At 40.1% G+C, this 19,149-nt stretch overlaps 1 protein-coding gene across 15 annotated transcripts in view; it reads right to left on the bottom strand.

Annotated features, from left to right (window-relative positions):
• Positions 1-14,591: 14,591 nt before the first annotated feature.
• The window catches only part of adgrb2 (adhesion G protein-coupled receptor B2), a 75,822-nt gene continuing 71,264 nt past the window's right edge, over positions 14,592-19,149 (bottom strand). For 9 of the 15 annotated variants that reach the window (XM_037263490.1, XM_037263502.1, XM_037263492.1 and 6 more), the window contains 2 exons: positions 17,441-17,494; positions 14,592-15,454 (listed from right to left, as the gene is read on the bottom strand). In XM_037263490.1, the coding sequence (XP_037119385.1) occupies positions 15,278-15,454; positions 17,441-17,494 (231 nt within the window). In that variant the 3' untranslated portion in view covers positions 14,592-15,277. Of the gene's footprint in view, positions 15,455-17,440; positions 17,495-18,171; positions 18,224-19,149 lie in introns of those variants that run through there. The other 6 variants (XM_037263496.1, XM_037263505.1, XM_037263506.1 and 3 more) reach the window with 4 other exon arrangements.

Genomic DNA, 19,149 nt, shown 5'->3' with positions numbered 1-19,149 from the left:
GTTGTCTTCGCGGGCCACATAAAATTATGTGGCGGGCCACATCTAGCCCCCGGGCCTTGAGTTACACCTATGATCCAACCAGATAAATATATTTCTAAATTTCTAACATAATGCATATCAGCTAAATTGGGGGGGAAAAAATAGTGGTAACGTTTTCCTTTTCAACTTTTCGCCTCTTCTGTCTGGTTTGTCTCCTCCCAAGTCGACTCCTCCATCATATTAACCTCGGTCACATGGCCAACCATGTGTAGCGTTCATGATATCAAGGGGTCCCTCCTCGAGTGTCGTCGGCGTTCAACATCCGTACCCGCTCGTTTCTTTAGTAACTATCTGAAGCGCAGGGAGGGGATGGATCCTGGCATTGTCTTTATTGGCTCCGTTATTTCCACTGCATGCTCTCGTGCTCCGCTAAGGGGATGAAGGATGAGAGCGCAAGGGAGCGATGAAAGAGGGCAGGGGATATTATCCGCGGGCCAAACGCTGCTAAGGTTTGCTGACAAGGGATTTGTGTTAAGATTTTAAAAAAAAAAGAGTTTTTGTTGCTTGTTGTTCTCTCCGCCATCCATTTATTTCAGCTTTTAAACTCTGAAACATTGACAGATGAGGTTTTTATCTCTATAAAAGGGTCGAATGAAAAACAAAACGGCGGACTTCCTGTTAGTTTTTTTGTGTTTTAGTGTATGTGCAAAGTCAGAATTATTTTATTGGGAAACTGCGTTGCCATGGTAACAATTTCACAAAATCTCGCGACCGTATTTTCCGCACTATAAGGCGCACCTAAAAACCTCCAATTTTCTAAAAAATGCGCCTTATAATCCGGTGTGCTTTATATATGGACAAAGTTTTAAAATGGGCCATTCATTGAAGGTGCGCCTTATAATCCGGTGCGCCTTATAGTGGGGAAAATACGGTAATTTAGTTTGTGAAGGCCTACGTACTCTTGCAAGCAAATACAAAGTAGATCTGCTTAACCCGCTAGCAGAAAAAACAAATGCAGGAAGAAATGAAGAAGATAAAGTAAATAACCACATAGGTGCAAGCCATCTTACCCTTGAATTAACGCCAGGGACCTCCGTTTTTATTAGCGCCAGCGTAAAATACGTGCACCCGATAAATTGACTTAATTTTCTCCCATCAACCCTCGTTGACTGAGTGTAAGCAAGACATGCATCAATAAAAATGTGTTTGTGTGTCTACCGCTGCTCGCCTTGCTGGTCGACATTATTACAGCAATAAGACACGGAATAAAGTTGAAATGCCAAGCGGTGAGCTGAAAGACTCCCACTGCTGCAGCAAAGCAGCATTCGAAGTTACAACATAATCGCACCAGTACGCCGAAATCACGCACTGTGGATTTAAGGCTGTGGCAAGATGGCGTGTTATTTTATTAAAGTCTCATTTGATTGTGGTGACATATAGATGGTGTTAAAAATAGAGTTCTGCAAAATACAAGGGTAAGCGTTCGTAAAAGAGGAGGACAATTGTTTAGTGTGCGTGAAAGACAACAAAAAAAACGCACATTGTAGACTTGGGCCACGTGGACCTGATTTTGCCAACTGACCCATATTCCCAAACACAGTAATAATTTCTCCCCCGTCTCATTCTTTCCAACCACAGAAAACATTTGAAAGGTGGGAGGGTGAATGGAACATGCTGACTAGATGTGAATAAGAAAATGAAAGACACAAAAGACTAACGGAAATACAGTAGCAGTATTTTTCCATTTCAAGACTGGGAAGCATTGATGTAGTTTCTGGCTCTTATTTTTTTTATTCCCCTCCGCCTCTGTTTCTTTCTTTCCTCCATCTTGTAGTAGGCATAATGCTGGGTACCCTAATATAAGTCTATATGTGTTAAAAAATATTATTTTTTTAAATGTTATTATATTCATATTTATATATTTTTCTATTCTATTTTATATATATTTTGTATATTATTTATACTTGATTAATTTATTTATTTAGGTTTTAAAAGTTATTTATATTTGATTAATTTAATTATTTCGGTTTTAAAATTTATTTTAAGGTTAGTGACTTTAGTTATAATAGTTAAGAACTTGACTATCCAATCAGAGCCTTAGTAGCAAACTGAATATTCAGCATTGCAGTTGAGAAAGAAAGGCAAACCGTAATGATTAAAAATAATAACTAAATAGATAATAAAAAGTCCCTTCTCACATTGTGGATTCAAGAAGTAATGTATTTCATTCAAAAGGCTGGCGACAACCAGAAGAGTATGAGGAGTGACTCCTTTGGCCTTAATTGCATATGCATGGGAAAGCAAAATGCTTTCAAATGTAAAAATGCACTTTAGAAGATTGCTAAAACACACATAGAAAATATGCAAAAAAATAAGATGCTTGGGTATGAACAACCCGCTTTGACAAGGAGCTTTGTAAGTCAATATAAAGAGAATATACGAAGCGAACGCGTGTCCTCAAGTGGCTCTGGAGCTAATTCCCTCAGTACATAAAACACTTACACAACACAGCAGAATAAAACGAAACGTTGAACCGCAAACACGCACGCCGGAGCCAAAAGCGATTGGAGCAAAAATCAGAGCTCTGCATCACATTAGTGGAACTTCACGGTGAGGTTTGTCATTAACCCGCTCGCAGCGGGCGTCTAATAGCTTGCCAGTAAATAAGGAAAGGGAGGAGAGGGGGGGCAAAGCTCGGGGCAAGCCTTTCAGCTTAAACTAAAACCTACTTACAATCTGTATGAATTTTACAAGCGTATTGATTGCAAAGTAAATCAGCGTGCTTCCTGGAGTACTTTAATCCTAGTTCGGTATCCCTAAACACACTTTGAGGCTAATCAAACTGCCTTGCCACAGGGATGCCAAGTGCACAAGAAGATCACAGCACCCTTTGCAATTGATGCTGGAGGCTTTCATGAAATCAATGGCTCGTTTACATGGGGCCGATGAAGGGGGCGCTGTGTCGCTCGCCATCGGAGGCCAAGGCTAAGTGACTAGAAAAGTTTGGACATTGCGGCCATCTTGTCAGCAAATCTATCAGTGCATCCCTGCAGAGTAAACCAGAAGTTTGCTGTATTTGTCACTGACTTAAGAAACTCTGACTTTATTTTACATTTTAGGTTTGGTCTCAAAACTTATATTTTTAGATCTGCCTGCAACTCATTATTATTATTATTTTATTTTATTATTATTATTATTTTTTTTCATTATTAGGTATCTACTGATTTTATTGTTTTATCACTATATTGTTTTATTTGACTCCATGTAAGGTGACCTTGAATGTCAGAAAGGCGTTGTCAAATGAAATGTATTATTATTATTTACTAGGTTGGCCTTTTGAGAGGATTTTTATTTCTACTCAGCATAAACATGATCATAGCTGTGAATCAATGACGCTCCAGGAGGGAGAAAAAATTGATTTCTATATGAAAGCAATGATGGCAACAAGCCTAATTAGCTGCAGATAAACTCCTTGACCGGATTCTTAACTTATTGATTCGAGTGGATATTTCGAAAAAAGCTGAAAATCAGCCAGCTGGCCAACATTCAATCCAAGCCAAAGAAAACATTTATTTCAAGGTAATTAACATATTGACTCGGAAAAGAAAACCTTGGACAACGTGGATTGTGTATTTGCAAACTTAAGCCAAGGCCGATCGGCTTTTCGACCAATAAAAGAGCAAATATTCAGATCCAATTTAAATCCGTGCAACACCCTCCTCCTTCCAAAATCATCTCGTTGACACTACAGACAAACGACACGGAAAAACATAACCTCCTCGGAGCTAATTAACTCACGGAAACACGCTGAGGAACATTTCTTTGGGAAATCACATTTTTGACATAAATATCTTGGCAGGGATAAGAACATTTGCGGCAAGGTGTTTACATGCAGGTTAGATCCCAAAGCAGCTCTGCTCCATTTAAACAACCTCGATGGTAATCCAAATTCATAAATAGCTCTATATGAGGCACGAGGCAGCCTGCTGAGTTGAAGAGAACATTTCAGGGGAGCTTGTTTTTTTCTGCCGAAGGAAACAGGTGAGCAAATTTGATGTGGCATCTTTTTATGAATCCTTATCAAATTAGGCTGAAGATTCCAAGTTTTTGGTTTTTTTTTTTTTTGGGAGGGGTTGCGGTCAAGACTCGTAGGTTCTTCTCCATCACCCATCTGTCTTCTGGAGCTGAGGGAGCAGCGTCTGTGTTGCATCTCTGCTTTGCCAGTGCGAATTAGAGCGAAGGCTTCTCTGCCTCCTCTAAATGTTTCATGATGTTTACCAGCCTGTTTGTTCCGAGAGCAGATCAAGGGCAGGCCACTCCCACTGGCAGGCACTAGAGGGGAGGGGGCGAGGGGGGTGGTAGGAAACATTGGTGGAGGGAGAGCTGGAGGGACATTTGGTGATGGATGCTTGGGTGGATGGAAGCGTACAAGGAGCACAAATCATAAATTAATTTTGCAGATACGTTTCCGAAGGGATCAACAAAGACTTGCGAATCTGACATCATCTTTAAGATGTCAAGACTTGTCAATCACTAACCTGCCCTCACCTCCGCTTCGTCCTGTCGTTTCTCCTTGACAGGCTGTAAGTTGATAATTGACATTTTCACACCAGATCTTTGCTGACCTGGAAGCGAGCGAGGGTTTAGGCGGGCGGCAGCAAAGCTCACAAAGCTCCCGCTGTTCTGCAGGTAATTAGACACAGCTCTTCTTATTGAATTCATACCAAACTGGAGGAGAAAAGTGCCAGACGCTCTTCCTCTTTCATCCCCTCATTTCGTCTTTTAATATTGAAAAATTGTGATTCCACTTTACTGTATTTTTTTTAACCAGAGAATGCTATCTCTGGCAATCATGGACCCTTACAATCCCCCCCTCCCTTCCTCACACACTCTCCATCCTCTCAAGGAAACTGCACGACGCTGCCTCCGTTGCATCTGTAACACGGCTCTGCTTTTCTCCTCCCGCTCTGTCACTTGCTATTTTTCACACACTACATTCTCCAGCTCATTTCTCCAGTAATTGCCTCTAAATCCAACATTCTCATTACCTCTTTTTTTATGATTTCTATTCGGTTTTTAATAATCCTCGCAAAGGTCATATTTGAGCCAAGCAGCTGATTCCCTTTTTTACACTACCCACGCATTTCAAACTCACAAAAGCTGTTTTATTTTTTATTTTTTTGCATTGCTGCAGTTGATCACTGGATTAAAAGTTCCTCAAGCTTCCACTTGGGGGCGTTGTGGCCTTATGCTTTCGTTCTTGCATGCAACAGCAAACAGGTTTTTGAGCCTCGCCCAGTATTCCACAATCCCTAGCATGATTAGCGTATCGTCCATTCCACCATCCCTTAAATCAGCTACGATAAAACAGATGCCAGATTGAAATGTCACAAGCATATCTCAAACTGCCAGAGTATTAACCTGGTCCACCTCAGGTGACTTTAGGAGGAGGTGCGATGAATCGCCATTGATTGAGAGCCCTCGAGGGTTTCAGGGAGCAGACAGATAAACAGATGAGGGAGAGAAAGACGATAGCGGCAATGAACGGGATTGTGACTTTGCATGAATTGTAGTTGGACTGAGCAAAAAGATGGAGAAGTAGGAGTCAGATTATGAATGGTGATAGCAGTGAGCATTGATCTGGAAAGGTGGAGCCGGGATTCGGACTTGAGAGTAGATCTGAGCTACGTCTCGGTGGAGCCTATTGAGTTGATAATAGGAGCTGTTAGCTGCACAATAGTGATGAATTTTTGAATAGCGAGGTTTTAGGTTGGATAATGGCTACGATTTTGTTAGAGCCAAGCCGAGTGCTTTTGGAATGCTCTTAGTTGATAAAACGCTGAAAAAGGAACAGCTTTTAAAAGCCATTTGTGAATGTTATGTTGGCTTCTTGTTTTGCTGTGTTTTCCTTTTGTTGTTTTTTTGTCCATGTTACGTTTTTGGGTCCACCTGTGCTCGCCAAGCCGCTTCTGAGTGTTTACCTTTCCGTGATTTTCTCGTTAGTTCGTCAATTGCTCGTTTTTTGGTTTCGGTTCATTGTTTGTGTTTTTTCTCAATTGTCACAAGTCATGTGGTGTTGAGTCTGACCCAATGTTTGTAAGTAGGAGTTGTGCTTTTTGATATTTATTGATTCTACGTGCCTTGTTTGCTTTTCTGTTTGTTCTCTTAAAGATGAGACACTGAATCTAATGCGTCAAGTTTGAGAAAAGAAATGTGGCTCTAATATTCCACCATATTTTTCAGTGTATCTATAAAAAAAATATATAAGCGTGACCATGGAATGAAAAGAAGAAAAAAAAGTAAAGCAAAAGGCCACACAGATATGATCCAACAACCTCAGTGGGCCTCATAGAAACGGTTCATTCAATACATCTGCATGTCACATTTTATATTTATAGATCTTGCCACGGTAACCATGACACTACTGTAATCATTTTTTAACCACGAAGCTGCCAACCGACAGTCCACTGACTGGAATGTGTGCAAAATCATAACAATGGACGAATTGCTCCATGTGGCACAACTGGGTTATGCTTGAGAAAAAATGTGATTGGATTCCCTCAGCCTAGCTCAAATGTGGATCAAAATCCAATAAGATCTGCCACCAGGGGAAAAGACCCCCCCACCCGTCAATGTGAGCCAAACAACATAGACAAACGGCACACGGGCAATCCGACAACACGGCCACGGTGAAGAAAATCAAACCCACTCAAATCCAAATGACAACTTCATTTGTCTGAACGGTTTGTGGCTTGTTTACTAATCCAATAATAATAATATTAATTATTATTGAAGAAATACCGTATTGGCCCGAAATATAGGACGACCCTGATTATAAGACGACGCCCTCTTTTTTATGACGCAAGTTTGAAAAAAGACTTTTTGAACAGCAAATTGAATTTTCATACAGAAAATAATTACAGTACATCTGAAACAAATGATTACAATATAATAATAATAATAATACAATAAAATAATGCAAACTGCTACCGCTATTTTTATTTTTCTTCTTCATGACAGGGGTTCGCTTTGGACTGGGGAGTTAAGTTAAGCATTCGCTTTAAAGATATCTGGCGCCATCTAGCGTTATGAATGGGTATAATGTCGAGACCCCGAATGTCAGACGACCCCCACTTTTTCAGTCTTATTTCAATGCAAAAAACACCGTCTTATATCCGGGCCAATACGGTATATTATTATTATTAATATTAAAAAATACTAATTAATTATTATTGTTTTTTTATTATTTATTTATCATTTTTTGCAATGGCGGCAACAAAATAAAATCAACATCAAAACTACCGTAGTATTCTTTCATTATACCTAATGCAAAACTTTTTGTGATGACAATCCAAGTCAAGTTGGATAAACTTACATCGCCATATGTATTGTAAATAAGCGCTTCTCGTCCTTTATAGCTTTCTCTTCCCGTCTCATTGGCACGGCACTCCTCTCTCAGCGGAGGTATGCACACATCCAGCTGGTGTGTGTCATGCTCTGCCGCTTGCTACTCCTCATTAATGGCCACAGTGGCCAGGAGACCAGCTGGACACACAGATATACACACTCACACACACACACACAAAATATGCATCCACCTTATTACCATATCGCTTGTCTCTCAGAAAGAACCGGGACAGGTGGGAAAGGAGGGCTCGGCTTGCTGTTGTTTCACCCCAGAGTCTCATCCAACCGCCTTGGAATAGCTTTCATGCTGATGACCGATGGCAGCGTTCCATTTCCAGCAAACTAGAAAATGCCACGGGGGTAAAGGTTTAAGCCTGAACTCACAATTGCGGGGATTTTCGCCTTAAGTGGCTGCGGTGTAAACAATACATAGTCAATAGGCATGTAAATAAATGCATTGTTTCAAAAGCTGGACATTTTCAATAGGAGTGCAACAATATGCCATGTCTGGATTCGCTTGGTACAATTTGCACATTTTCACAGAACCAATATCTACCGTATTTTCCGCACTATAAGGCGCACCTTCAATGAATGGCCCATTTTAAAACTTTGTCCTTATATAAGGCGCACCGGACTATAAGGCGCACCATTAATGCATCATGTCAGATTTTTAATCCAAATCAAATCATTATCTTTTTTATTTCAACTTCAGACGCTACAAATTACTTTATAATCACAAAATAATGATCCATAGTCTTTTTGATTCATGATTCATAGTCTTCAGCGGGCCACTTATGATTGATTTCATGACACAATGCTTCGGGGGCCAGTTTAAATTTAGGAATTTGGTCCACATATAAGGCGCACCGGACTATAAGGCGCACTGTCGGCTTTTGAGAAAATTTTAGGTTTTTAGGTGCGCCTTATAGTCCGGAAAATACGGTAGGTATGTCTTAGTTAAAGCGCGTGTCTTAATCTTGTGACAAAAGTATTGATATATTTTTAAGTGTATAATGAGAGTAACCTAATATCAACACACAGAGGTGTTTTGGAAAATGTCAACAAGCAGTACTTGACTATCTGTAAATAAACACTTTAGCACGGCGTTAACAAGTGTCACGCTTTATTAAGTCTAAATTGCAGCTTTCATTTTACTGCGCTGATTGTGAAAAGAATCAGGCAACATTTTCTCCACCCGCTCAGTTTCTTTCAGGGCTAGTAAATGTTCGGCAACTGGGAAAAGGAAGTGCTGTAATGGCGCCATTTAGCTAATGCTGTCTAAGGCAGCACTTTTGAGGCCATTGAGATTTCACGCGGCAGCTGCGGATTCTTCTAATCTGTGGCTCCAAAGTGAAGAATTATATTTTCGATAACGGGATAATGATAAGGCTGAAGGATGTGATCAAAATCAGATGTAAATTTATTAATAAGCTGGATTTGTTGTAGGAGGAGATAAAGTCAAATTTTGATTGCTTTCCAAAAAAACAAAAACAACAACCCATCATGTCTGAAAGCAGCGACTTGACAAAACGCAATCAAAATGTTTGGCTTAGCTTCCAAATAGCTTTTACGTTCCATTTCTCTGAAATCCTAGCTTTTATTTTTTCCATATAGAGAGGTATGAATTTCCACTCCCCTCATCATTCTCTACCAACCCATCTTTTCCTTCGCCACGCTTGACGGACTTTGTTCCCCATCATTTTTTTCAATAAGTCCCTCTTTTCCCTTTCTCCCGGTATTACTTTGTCCTCCTGTATGATTTGGTTGTTCCTCACCCGTTACTCCCCCCCCCTTCATCTTCCAACCTTTCTTGTCCCCTCTTCCTGGCTATGTATGAGGTGATGTATGGTCGCTGTCAGCGCTAGAATCAATGAGACGCCGGTTGTTTTAATTTAGCCTGGGAGCCCAGCGGATCCAGATCCTGAGCATCTTGGAAGAGCGATGGCAGTGGCCTTTCTCTCTCTTTTGGCTCCCTTCCCTCTGTCCTCCCACACGGACTCGGTGCATTGATCAACACTTAACTCCCGCAGGACACGGCTCTCTGTGTTCCAGCGAGGATTTAGAGACCGGAGCGAGCTCACCTGTTGTCGGTAAACACGCTTTTGGAGTCACATCGGTGCCGAGTGATGAGCTGCTTTGTGGCCTGCCGTGTCAGCAGCTTGAGACTGAGGACAGCACGGTCAAAGTCAAATATAAACACAGACGGGTTTAAATAAGAGGCTGTTGAAGATGTTCACCACCCACAGCTACAAAAACATCTTGGAGTCAATGTGGAATTATAGCAAAAGAATTGTCCTTGCTTCTTACCGTATTTTCCGGACTATAAGGCGCACCTAAAGACCTAACATTTTCTCAAAAGCCGACAGTGCACCTTATAGTCCGGTGTGGCTTATATATGGACCAAATTCCTAAATTTAAACTGGCCGGAAGCATTGTGTCATGAAATCAATCATAAATGGCCCGCTGAAGACTATGAATCATGAATCAAAAAGACTATGGATCATTATTTTGTGATTATAAAGTAATTTGTTGCGTCTGAAGTTGAAATAAAAAAGATAAAATGGAGAATGGTTTGATTTGGATTAAAAATCTGACATGATGCATTAATGGTGCGCCTTATATAAGGACAAAGTTTTAAAATGGGCCATTCATTGAAGGTGCGCCTTATAGTCCGGTGCACCTTATAGTCCGGAAAATGCGGTCGTCCAAAAAAAAAAAATGTTTGGCTCAAGCAGAACTGACCCTCGGGTTTGATGATAAAGCAGAGCAAGAGAAAATATTTCCCGTCTTCTAGCCAGCTCTTAAGTTTCCAAATCGGCCAGATTCTTCGCAAATGCTGTCTGACTTTCGAGCTTGTTTGATCTTTACTGCAAGATTGTGCTTTTTTTTTTTTACATGCTGCAGGCCCAGTGAGGGAAGATGTCGGTTTTCAATTAGATGAAAACTGGAAGTTGCCTTACTCCTAATATGGTGTTGTTGGATGAAGTGTACTTTTTTTTTTTTCCAATGTCACCTACGTTCATAACTTTTCAGTTGCCAGTCTTCAGTTTCGATGCCGATGCCGAGGAGACTTTTGCCAGTTTCCGAACCATCTGCTTTGTTAGAGTCATGATTAAAAGTTTCTTCCTTTCAAGTGACTTTCCTTTGTCTCCGCCTCCGCTCATTGTGAATTCTTTTCACGCTTATCCTCATTTTGCTATTTTCTCTAATTTGAAATCTCATGCTTGTTCCCCGCTGCTACGCTTGGCTACCTTGGGAGTATCCAATCACGGGCTAAACCTTAGCTTAGCTGAAGACATTCTCCCTGCTGCCAGTTTATAATTATTGATTAAAACTCGCATCTTTAAAACAGATCAGCATTTTCAAGGTGCCAGGATTGCTTCTTCTTGTCTGTCCATCTTGGCCTTGCGACCAACCAGACCTCTCTGGCCAAAAATGGCTTCCCCTCACTTCCACCTTCTGCTTGGCTGCTCATCACTTGGCCCCAGGGTTCTCCTCAATGTAACTGGCAGCACTCCACATGACGTTCCCATTTGCAAGATGTGCCCTTCCCCATAGATGCAAAGAAAAGGCTCTGAGAACAAATGAGTCAGACATTATTTTGGTTTCCATAAAAAGGAAGCAATATACAGTAAATGTGATTCATGACTGAAAAAGAAACAAAACCGGCGAAGGGTTTTGACTCAAACATAACAAACAATTGCAAACTCGAACTTGAGGCAAGGTTCGGATTAAGGACATCCGATTTATTTCCGAGAACGGGTGTGATTTTTTTTTGCCAATGAGCTTACTTTTGAAATGTTTCAATATGAGAAACATTTTTTAATTCCATGTGTGTGTTTTTTTCTCTCTTCTAAGATTCAACACAAAAATGTTTATTGGGCTGAAATGTCTTCTGTATGTGTTGATTATTTTCAAATACTTCATCAGAGGGTTGGCTATTAAATCCATAAATCATATAGAAACATGTCCCATGATTAAAATAAATCCTAACTAACCGTGGAATTGGCCAAAACCTTGCACACAGTCACAGATAGCTAAATTCCCAATATTGTATGACAACACACTCGGGAGGAAAGAATCATTTTTGTCCTTGATTGCAATTTTTTTTACACACATCTTAATTTGTCCTTTGCATCTAATCCACATATCAGGCACACATTGGAGCAGGAGCGATTTATAACACATGGTGGGAATAGCAAAAATAAATGAAGAAAATATGATTCTGCAAACAGGATAGGGCTGAAGTTGACCTTTGGGAAATGAGCATATCTCCTTTTAAATAATGGTTATGTTTTGTGGATGAAATTATCTCGTGGCGTTGGCACAGAGAATAAATGAGCGCATCACATTCCGTGCACACCTTCATTTGTTCAGGGAAACATTGCACTGTATTGCGATCTGAAACTATTTTCCCACTTGATGTGTTTCATGAGTAAGGATGCTTGAGAGGAAGACAGGAAAAGGAGATGAAGCAATCTATTCCTGTCTTGCCATAGGCTGCCTTGACTTGGCGCACTGAGGTTCTTTGAGTGGGATGAATTAATATCTTCATTCCCTCAGGAGTAAAATGGGCTCCCTCCCCTGAACACATCCCGCTTTTATCAGCGGCCACACTTCAAGGCTTTTGTCATCATCAATGAGAAGGGAAAGATGACACGGCGATGAGGTGGAATTGATATCCGCCGTGCGCTTGTTGAGATTAGCCACGCGGTGTGTTAGCATGTTTAGCATCATGTCCACGTGGGTGGTATCTTCACCTTCGATACTTCGCTCTTAAAAAAAAACTGATTTTTGAAGCCATCTGTCCTAAGTTCTTGCAAGGCATTTCCGCCAAGACATTAAAAAGCGAAATATCCGTAAAGGATCGAACAAGTCGCGGGGCATTTGTGGGTCGCTTGACATGTGAGAAGAGCCTGTAGTGGATTACATTAAACTAAGCCTAGCGCTAAACGATGCCAGTATTTGGAGAAGCCCCTTGGCAGTTTGAAGAGGCAATTCATCCACGCAGAAAGTAGCTTGATATGTGAAGAGCGCTTTGTTGAAGGAGCCAAAAAAAAAAAAATCATCCGCGAGGCCTTTACCTCATTTTTAGACAGTGAAATTGTCAAATGCCACACGGGCATTATCCTGTTATATGATACGGGCTATGACATTTAGAGAATTAGTTTGGCCAGAGTTTGGGAGAAGGACGGCTTATGTATTTGGTGTGGACAGACATCTAACGCTAACTGTGGTGACCGAATCCTCCAAGGACCGGTCTGGCTCTTTCATCAGAAACGAATAACACTTTGTTTGAAATACAAAGAGCAGCCAGACATGATGGAGCTTTTTAATTATCGTATACACTTCCCTCACTCTTCATTTTTTTTCTGTCTCTGTTATCTGTCAACACGTTTTCTCCTTGGGCCACTAGTGACACACAATGACCAACGTAATCACCCGTAGTCCTCTGAGGCAAAAAAATAAAACAACAACCAAGAGGCACTCTAATCACTGTGAGATGTGAAGAGCCCTTCCTTGCTTTTACTCTGTCACCATGCATTTCATCCTTGGGGCTAGCCTCTTTGTTTTGTTCCCTCCTCTGACCTCTGTCGCATCCCTGGAGAAAGTTCCAGTCGGTGGGAAGGCCACCAGGGCGACTAACATCGTAGGCGGACTTATCCACGTTTAATTACACACAAGTCCCTCATAGAGTGAAATTTGGAGTGACTTAATTCTCATTGGCTGCATTATTGATGCCTCACTTTTTAACCCCCTGATTATATAATACTATTTGAATGGATTCCATTTTGGAATAAAATTATTAAGCAATGGATTCCCACAGAGTGATTCCTCATCAAGAGATCCTCTGATTGGTTCTAGCTTCAGTGCTTCTGGGTAGCCTCATACTGAGAACTGTGAGTACGCAGATGACCTTGAGGCAGCATCATCCAAGACATTCTCAGATCAGATCGTAAAATAAAAACGGACATTAGAATGCAGGCAGGTTGTAGAATAAAAGTATGGAAGAGTGAAATGTCGGAAAAAAAAAATTGTTTTGTTATACTTGAAAAATATGGTATTCCAATGTTGTTTCTTTTCTGTGCACACCACAATGGAGTTGTCATGGGAACAAGAAGGCTCATTGTAATTGAAGTAAATTTTATTTCTACTTGTGAAGGATGAAGCTGTTTCAGCTGCTTGAATGTTATTTTTGCTACCCGGCTGAAAGAAATCTGTTTGGACACCAAACCCAGGTTGCGGGACCTCTTAGAAGGTCACACGAATGTCACCTTAAGCAACGTCAGCTCAGGGGCCGAACCTTTTCGCAATCCTTCGGGAGAAAGCGAGTTGCCTGTCGGCTATTTGGCTTAAAAGGTTCAAGGAGCTGCACTCGTGTCTCGACCATCTGTGCTGCGCTGCGCTAGCACCACATTAGGGATTCTTTAAACAGATGGTTTGATGGCTGCATTGGAAAATGTCAGGACATATCACTATCTCTGCAATTACTGCTATTTTAAATCTGCAAAAAACAATGAATTGAAACTTTGTTTTCTCACTGAAGTATAACTCATTCTCGACGCATAGTCAGAATAATGGAAGCTGCTTTGAAAAAGGACAAAACGATAATTGAGCCTGGTATTGAATCCATCCTGCACCTCAACACCTGAATGAAACAACAGAGGGAAACAAGTCTCTCTCTTATATCGACCAAAGTATGACTGCTGAATGTCAAGCGGAGACGTTGACTCACCTTCTTCACCTTGTTGCCTTGTAACGCCGGATTGTAGAAGTCGGAGCACGATCACGTGGGTGGATGGGGAATTGTGTGTATGTAGCTTTGCAGCTGATATTAACAAGTGATACCTTGCGGCGACAAAGGGATCAGTGTATTGCCAAAATTAGAATTGCACCAGATTGTATTTTTAAATTAATCATAAAGATATATTTTTTTTATTAATTTAATCAATTAAAATTGGAAAGGTTAACACATTTAAAAGAGGTTTTATTTATTTATTTATATTTTATTAATTATTTATTTTGATTTTAGCTCAAATTTTGTATTTAATCATCCACCTTATTCCAGCTGTCCCAATGTTTGGGGGGAGGCAAGAATTGCACATGGGGCTTCGTCTCACAGGAAATTAAAAGCAAAAAAAAAAAAAAAAAAAGAGGAGAAATTGCTAATTCTGCTCAACCAAACCAAACAACACATTTGTTTCCATCATACTTTCTTTTTTTTTCATTAAAAGTTTCAAACCATATGGGAGGACATTTATTGAATTAAGCCATAGAAAATACAAAAAAAGGTGGAATGCAATGTTAACACAGAGGATGAGTGCAGGGTGTCAAGATGGGACTTTTCAGAACCTAAAGAAGAGGATGGCACATTTGTGAGCAGCTTATTTTGTGCCCCCACCCACCCACTAATTCAAATGAAAGACCCCCCCCAAAAAATAAAACGACACAAAAGAAAATGAAATAACGGGAATGCTTTTTATCATTCATTAGCAGGGCAAAAGTTTTAAATGAAAGCAGAGTGGCTGGCTATTGGGTGGGGGCGAGGGGGTCAAATATTTTTTTTCCCTCCCCTCACTGTAAGAAAATGTGAACGGTGCAGAAAGTCTTAATTTTCTCCCCTCTGAAAATCAGTTTGAATTTTTTTTGTAGTCCGCAATAAACGTTCATAGTTTCTTGGTTGACATAAAAATGATCTTCAGTCACAGACGTGTCAAAGTTTCTGTTCTGTCTTTTGAATAGTCTTTGTGAAAATATAGATTCGAACAGTCTTCTCTTCATGTCTGTCTACTGCAGCAGTAAACAAAGTGTCGCCCCAGAATCCAACAGAGCATGTTGCAGAAGATTCTGCGTGTGTGTTGATGTAAATCTCTTCTGAAGTTTGCTGTGATCACACTTCAGTCTGGAAGTCACCCTCAGATGAGTCCGGGGTATTTGCCGACGATGAGTCCCAGTTCTTATTGTGAAGCTCCATGCGGTCTTTCTGCTCCCCTGGAATGATGGTCAACTCGGGGGTCATGGTCTTAAAACTGTCCCACGAGCTTCGGTCCTCAGGGGTTGACTTGTCCTGACGGGGGATGGAGAGAGCAAAAAAAACAAAACAAATCGAGGCATGTAAGGTAACAATTTAAAAAAAAAGGCAGATGGGGAAGTGTAATCCCCGTGGAAGCAATTTTACTGAAGCCACTTCCTGTTTTGATTGCATTTCAGAGCACTTTTATCGGTGTCGTTTCAAGCAGATACAATGTTCAAAAGTAGTCTGACAAGGAAGGAGTAGGAGCATTTAGCTGATCAAACGCTTTTTTTTTTTTTTGTACAAACCATCTGTTTAGTCACGTTTAATGAAGCGGGCTGCTGTCCAGATGCCTTTCAGACTCAAGTCCCAGTTGTGTGAACTGCAAATATTTTTGGGTAAATTAAACACAGCTATGGCCTGAATTTGTAAATACAAGTAAGGCTTTTTAGATATACATAATATATTTCAAACATCTATACTTGTCATGTTTTGGTGATGACTTTATAAGGTCTTGAAGAATAGATCTATTTTTTTAATGATAATAAAATAAATAAAATAGTAAAATAAAATAAATATAAAAATGTATATAAAATATATATTTAAATAATAATAATAAATATTATTGTTGGTTGTTGGTCAAATGATGGCTGACTGATGAGTAACAATTCAAATTCAAATATTGAATAATATATATATCTTTCTTCAAAGATATATTTGAAATATATCTTCAAATATATTTCAAACATCTATACCTGTCATATTTTGGTGATGACTTTATAAGGTCCCAAAGAATAGATCTATTTATTTTAATAATACTAAAATAAACAAAATAAAATAAATATAAAAATATATATAAAATATACATTAAAAATAATAATAATAAATATTATTGTTGGTTGTTGGTCAAATGATTGGCTGACTGATGAGTAACAATCATCAAATTTTCTGATTCAGTGGAGGTGAGCACACCATTTTCCTGTCATCGTCATTGCATTTTCAAAAGATGTTTTTGTCTATTACAATCTTGCCCCGAGCAACCCTTGTGGGCAGGAACGATACTGCTTCAAACTTGGCAGACTTTGCTAACTGACTGGGAATACAAACCAAACCAGACAACACTCTTCCATATCCACTTCAATATTCAAAAATGATCAAATTTACATCACTACAATTTCCTTAAAAGCTGTTTCTGCTCACAATCCATAACAACAGCAACCTTTTCATGTATTTCCCGATCGAGCAGTAAACCCGCCGCCTTCTCCTGCCAATCGGTTCTACTTCACATGAACTAATCATAGCATGAAGCTTCCGTCTGAAGGCCTGTGATCGCTGCATGTGGTCCTCAGATGTGCCCCCCACACATGTAAAATGCATGTTAATTCAGTTAATTCTGTTTAACTATAAACAGAATTAAAGGTATGCACCAGATAAGGCCCATTATTCAAATGTCACTCCGGTGCTTGCGGAGATAATGATTTGCAGATCTGTGATGTACTGATTTGGAAGAACGCTTGCTCAGATGCTTGTGTGAAATTTAAAAGACAACAAAATTAGATCAAGAAGTTCAGGAGTGATAATCAAGCCTTATGCGTCCACCTGCAAGAATAGGTTTTATCCGACACTTAATTCCCACAAAGACCCACAAAATACAAATCGGAGATCCGCCGCCTTCCTGGCAGTACCGATGATGATCGTCGTAGCTCAAGGGGGCAATCTGCGCCTTATTATCATTCTTGCAGCGTCACATTCTGACAGTTGGCAAAAATGAATACAAAAGGCATAATCTGGGAGCCAATTTGCATGCTAACTGCTGGCGAAGGAGCATTTTGTAAAGCGGGAGTATGCGTAATGCAGCCGTTAGGCCTCAACACTATCCCCGGGAGAGCGGGCTAACGCGATTGTGTTGCTTGGGCATGTCTATCCCGTTGCCTGTCCCCCATCTATGCGGGCCTCTGTTCCTCTATGCCCAAAAGCGCCAGCTCCTCACCCTCCCCCAACACACACATCTACATCTCTGCCAGAATCCCCTCTACTTACACTGGATGAGTTCTTTTCACCTCCAGCAGATGAAATGCTCCATCGCTTTTCCCTCTGTGGCGATGAAAAGGCATGCATGGGATGTCGAACAGAGAGAGAGAGAAAGAAAAAAACAAGGTAGAGAAAAGAGAAGAGGAAATCAAAGTCACTCACAACTCTGCTATTCAATAAACATTGTTCCTGCAGGTGAGCAGGTCGTCGTTGCTTCGTGTTAAGACACAATTGCTTTTTCGCACTCTCTCTCTCTGCCCAAACGATAAATGCATGACAACATGCATAGAAAGAATATATAGAATAAGTCCCATGTTTAATATATTTCAGAAAAAAAGCATTTATGATTCACTCATTAATATTCAAAACATTGATACACCAAAAATCTGTTGTAAAAAAGTATATATAATATCAGCAGGGGATTTGTTAGCAAATACTGAGCCATACCTCGATGATATCAAACATTTTTATAATTAGTTTCCATAAGCAAGTACAGAACTAATAGCACAAGACTCTAACATACAAAAAGTAAAATACTACTGGACTATTTTCTAAGAGGAAGCTACAGAAAGGCAAGTAAAAGAAAAATCTACTGGCTATTTTAATATTAATAATGATATTTTCGGATGGAAGAAATCTAATACCTATTGAACTCATTGATCCTCTCTTTTAGAGCATGGTATGTTAATTAGGTTTTGGGAGATTATTTTGGTATGATAGGTGAGTGGGTTAAATATTACCTTTGTTGACTTGGACGCCCATGGATCTGCTGACTGTTTGGCTACACTCAAACTGAGATGTGACAATAAGCAACAGAAAGACCCCCATCAGCCAACAAAGGACATAGAAGGGGGGAGGGGGAAGGGGCAAAAGAAAAATCAATATAGGCAAAATAAAATACATATGGAGTGTTAGGCTCACAGAAATAATTAAATGGCACAACACATGAAACAAAAAAAATCACAAAAAGCAAAAAAGGTTGAGTGGATACCAGAATTTTCTGATGAGTCAGCAATTACAAAGTGACGCTAGCATCATTCGTCTTTTAGTTGGAAAGAAACGACGAGTAACAAGGCCCTTCAAAGGAGCCAAATTAGGAGAATGTAGGGCGAATAAATTCCATTAGTACAACACATTGCAAACAAACGAGCAATCAGACGCAGGCTGTCTAGGCCGTAATGAGAAGCGATGTGATCCACAGCCAGCTTCGCCAGCACCCAAAACAGTCCCCTCACAAGTGAATCAGCCTCTCTTTAATTGGCCCAAAGACACTAAGTGAGCCGAAACCGTATTACGCCACTCGGTGCATGAAGCTACTGTTAAGCTACTTGATTTCAAAGCCACTGTTGCACACAAAAAAAAAACACCGATACTATTCTTTTCTTTTGCATGTAGCAAATTATTGCCAACGCCGAGGAGGAGGGTATTAATTAGAAAGAATCGGAGGGAGGGATAATTAATCAATTAAGGCATCAAATGAGTAAAGAATGGAGAAATGAACGAGACAACGAGATAGATGATGTCAAGCTGTGAGGACAAACGGGGGGGGGGGAATTAGATCAGGAGGAGAAAAAAAAAAAAATGACAAGCAGGGAGACTTGCTTTATTGTTGGAATATGAAAGGCCCTTCTGCTTAACTCCAGCAAATTGATTTTCAGGACCTCCGGGGTTTTAAGTGCAAGCAAATTGTCCACCCTCAATCAACACAAGAAAAAATG

The sequence above is a fragment of the Syngnathus acus genome, chromosome 11 (genome assembly GCF_901709675.1).
Source record: "Syngnathus acus chromosome 11, fSynAcu1.2, whole genome shotgun sequence".
NCBI classification, from domain to species: Eukaryota; Metazoa; Chordata; class Actinopteri; order Syngnathiformes; family Syngnathidae; genus Syngnathus; species Syngnathus acus.
The sequence above is the reverse complement of the archived record's forward strand: the minus strand, read 5'-3'. Positions and strand labels throughout refer to the sequence as shown.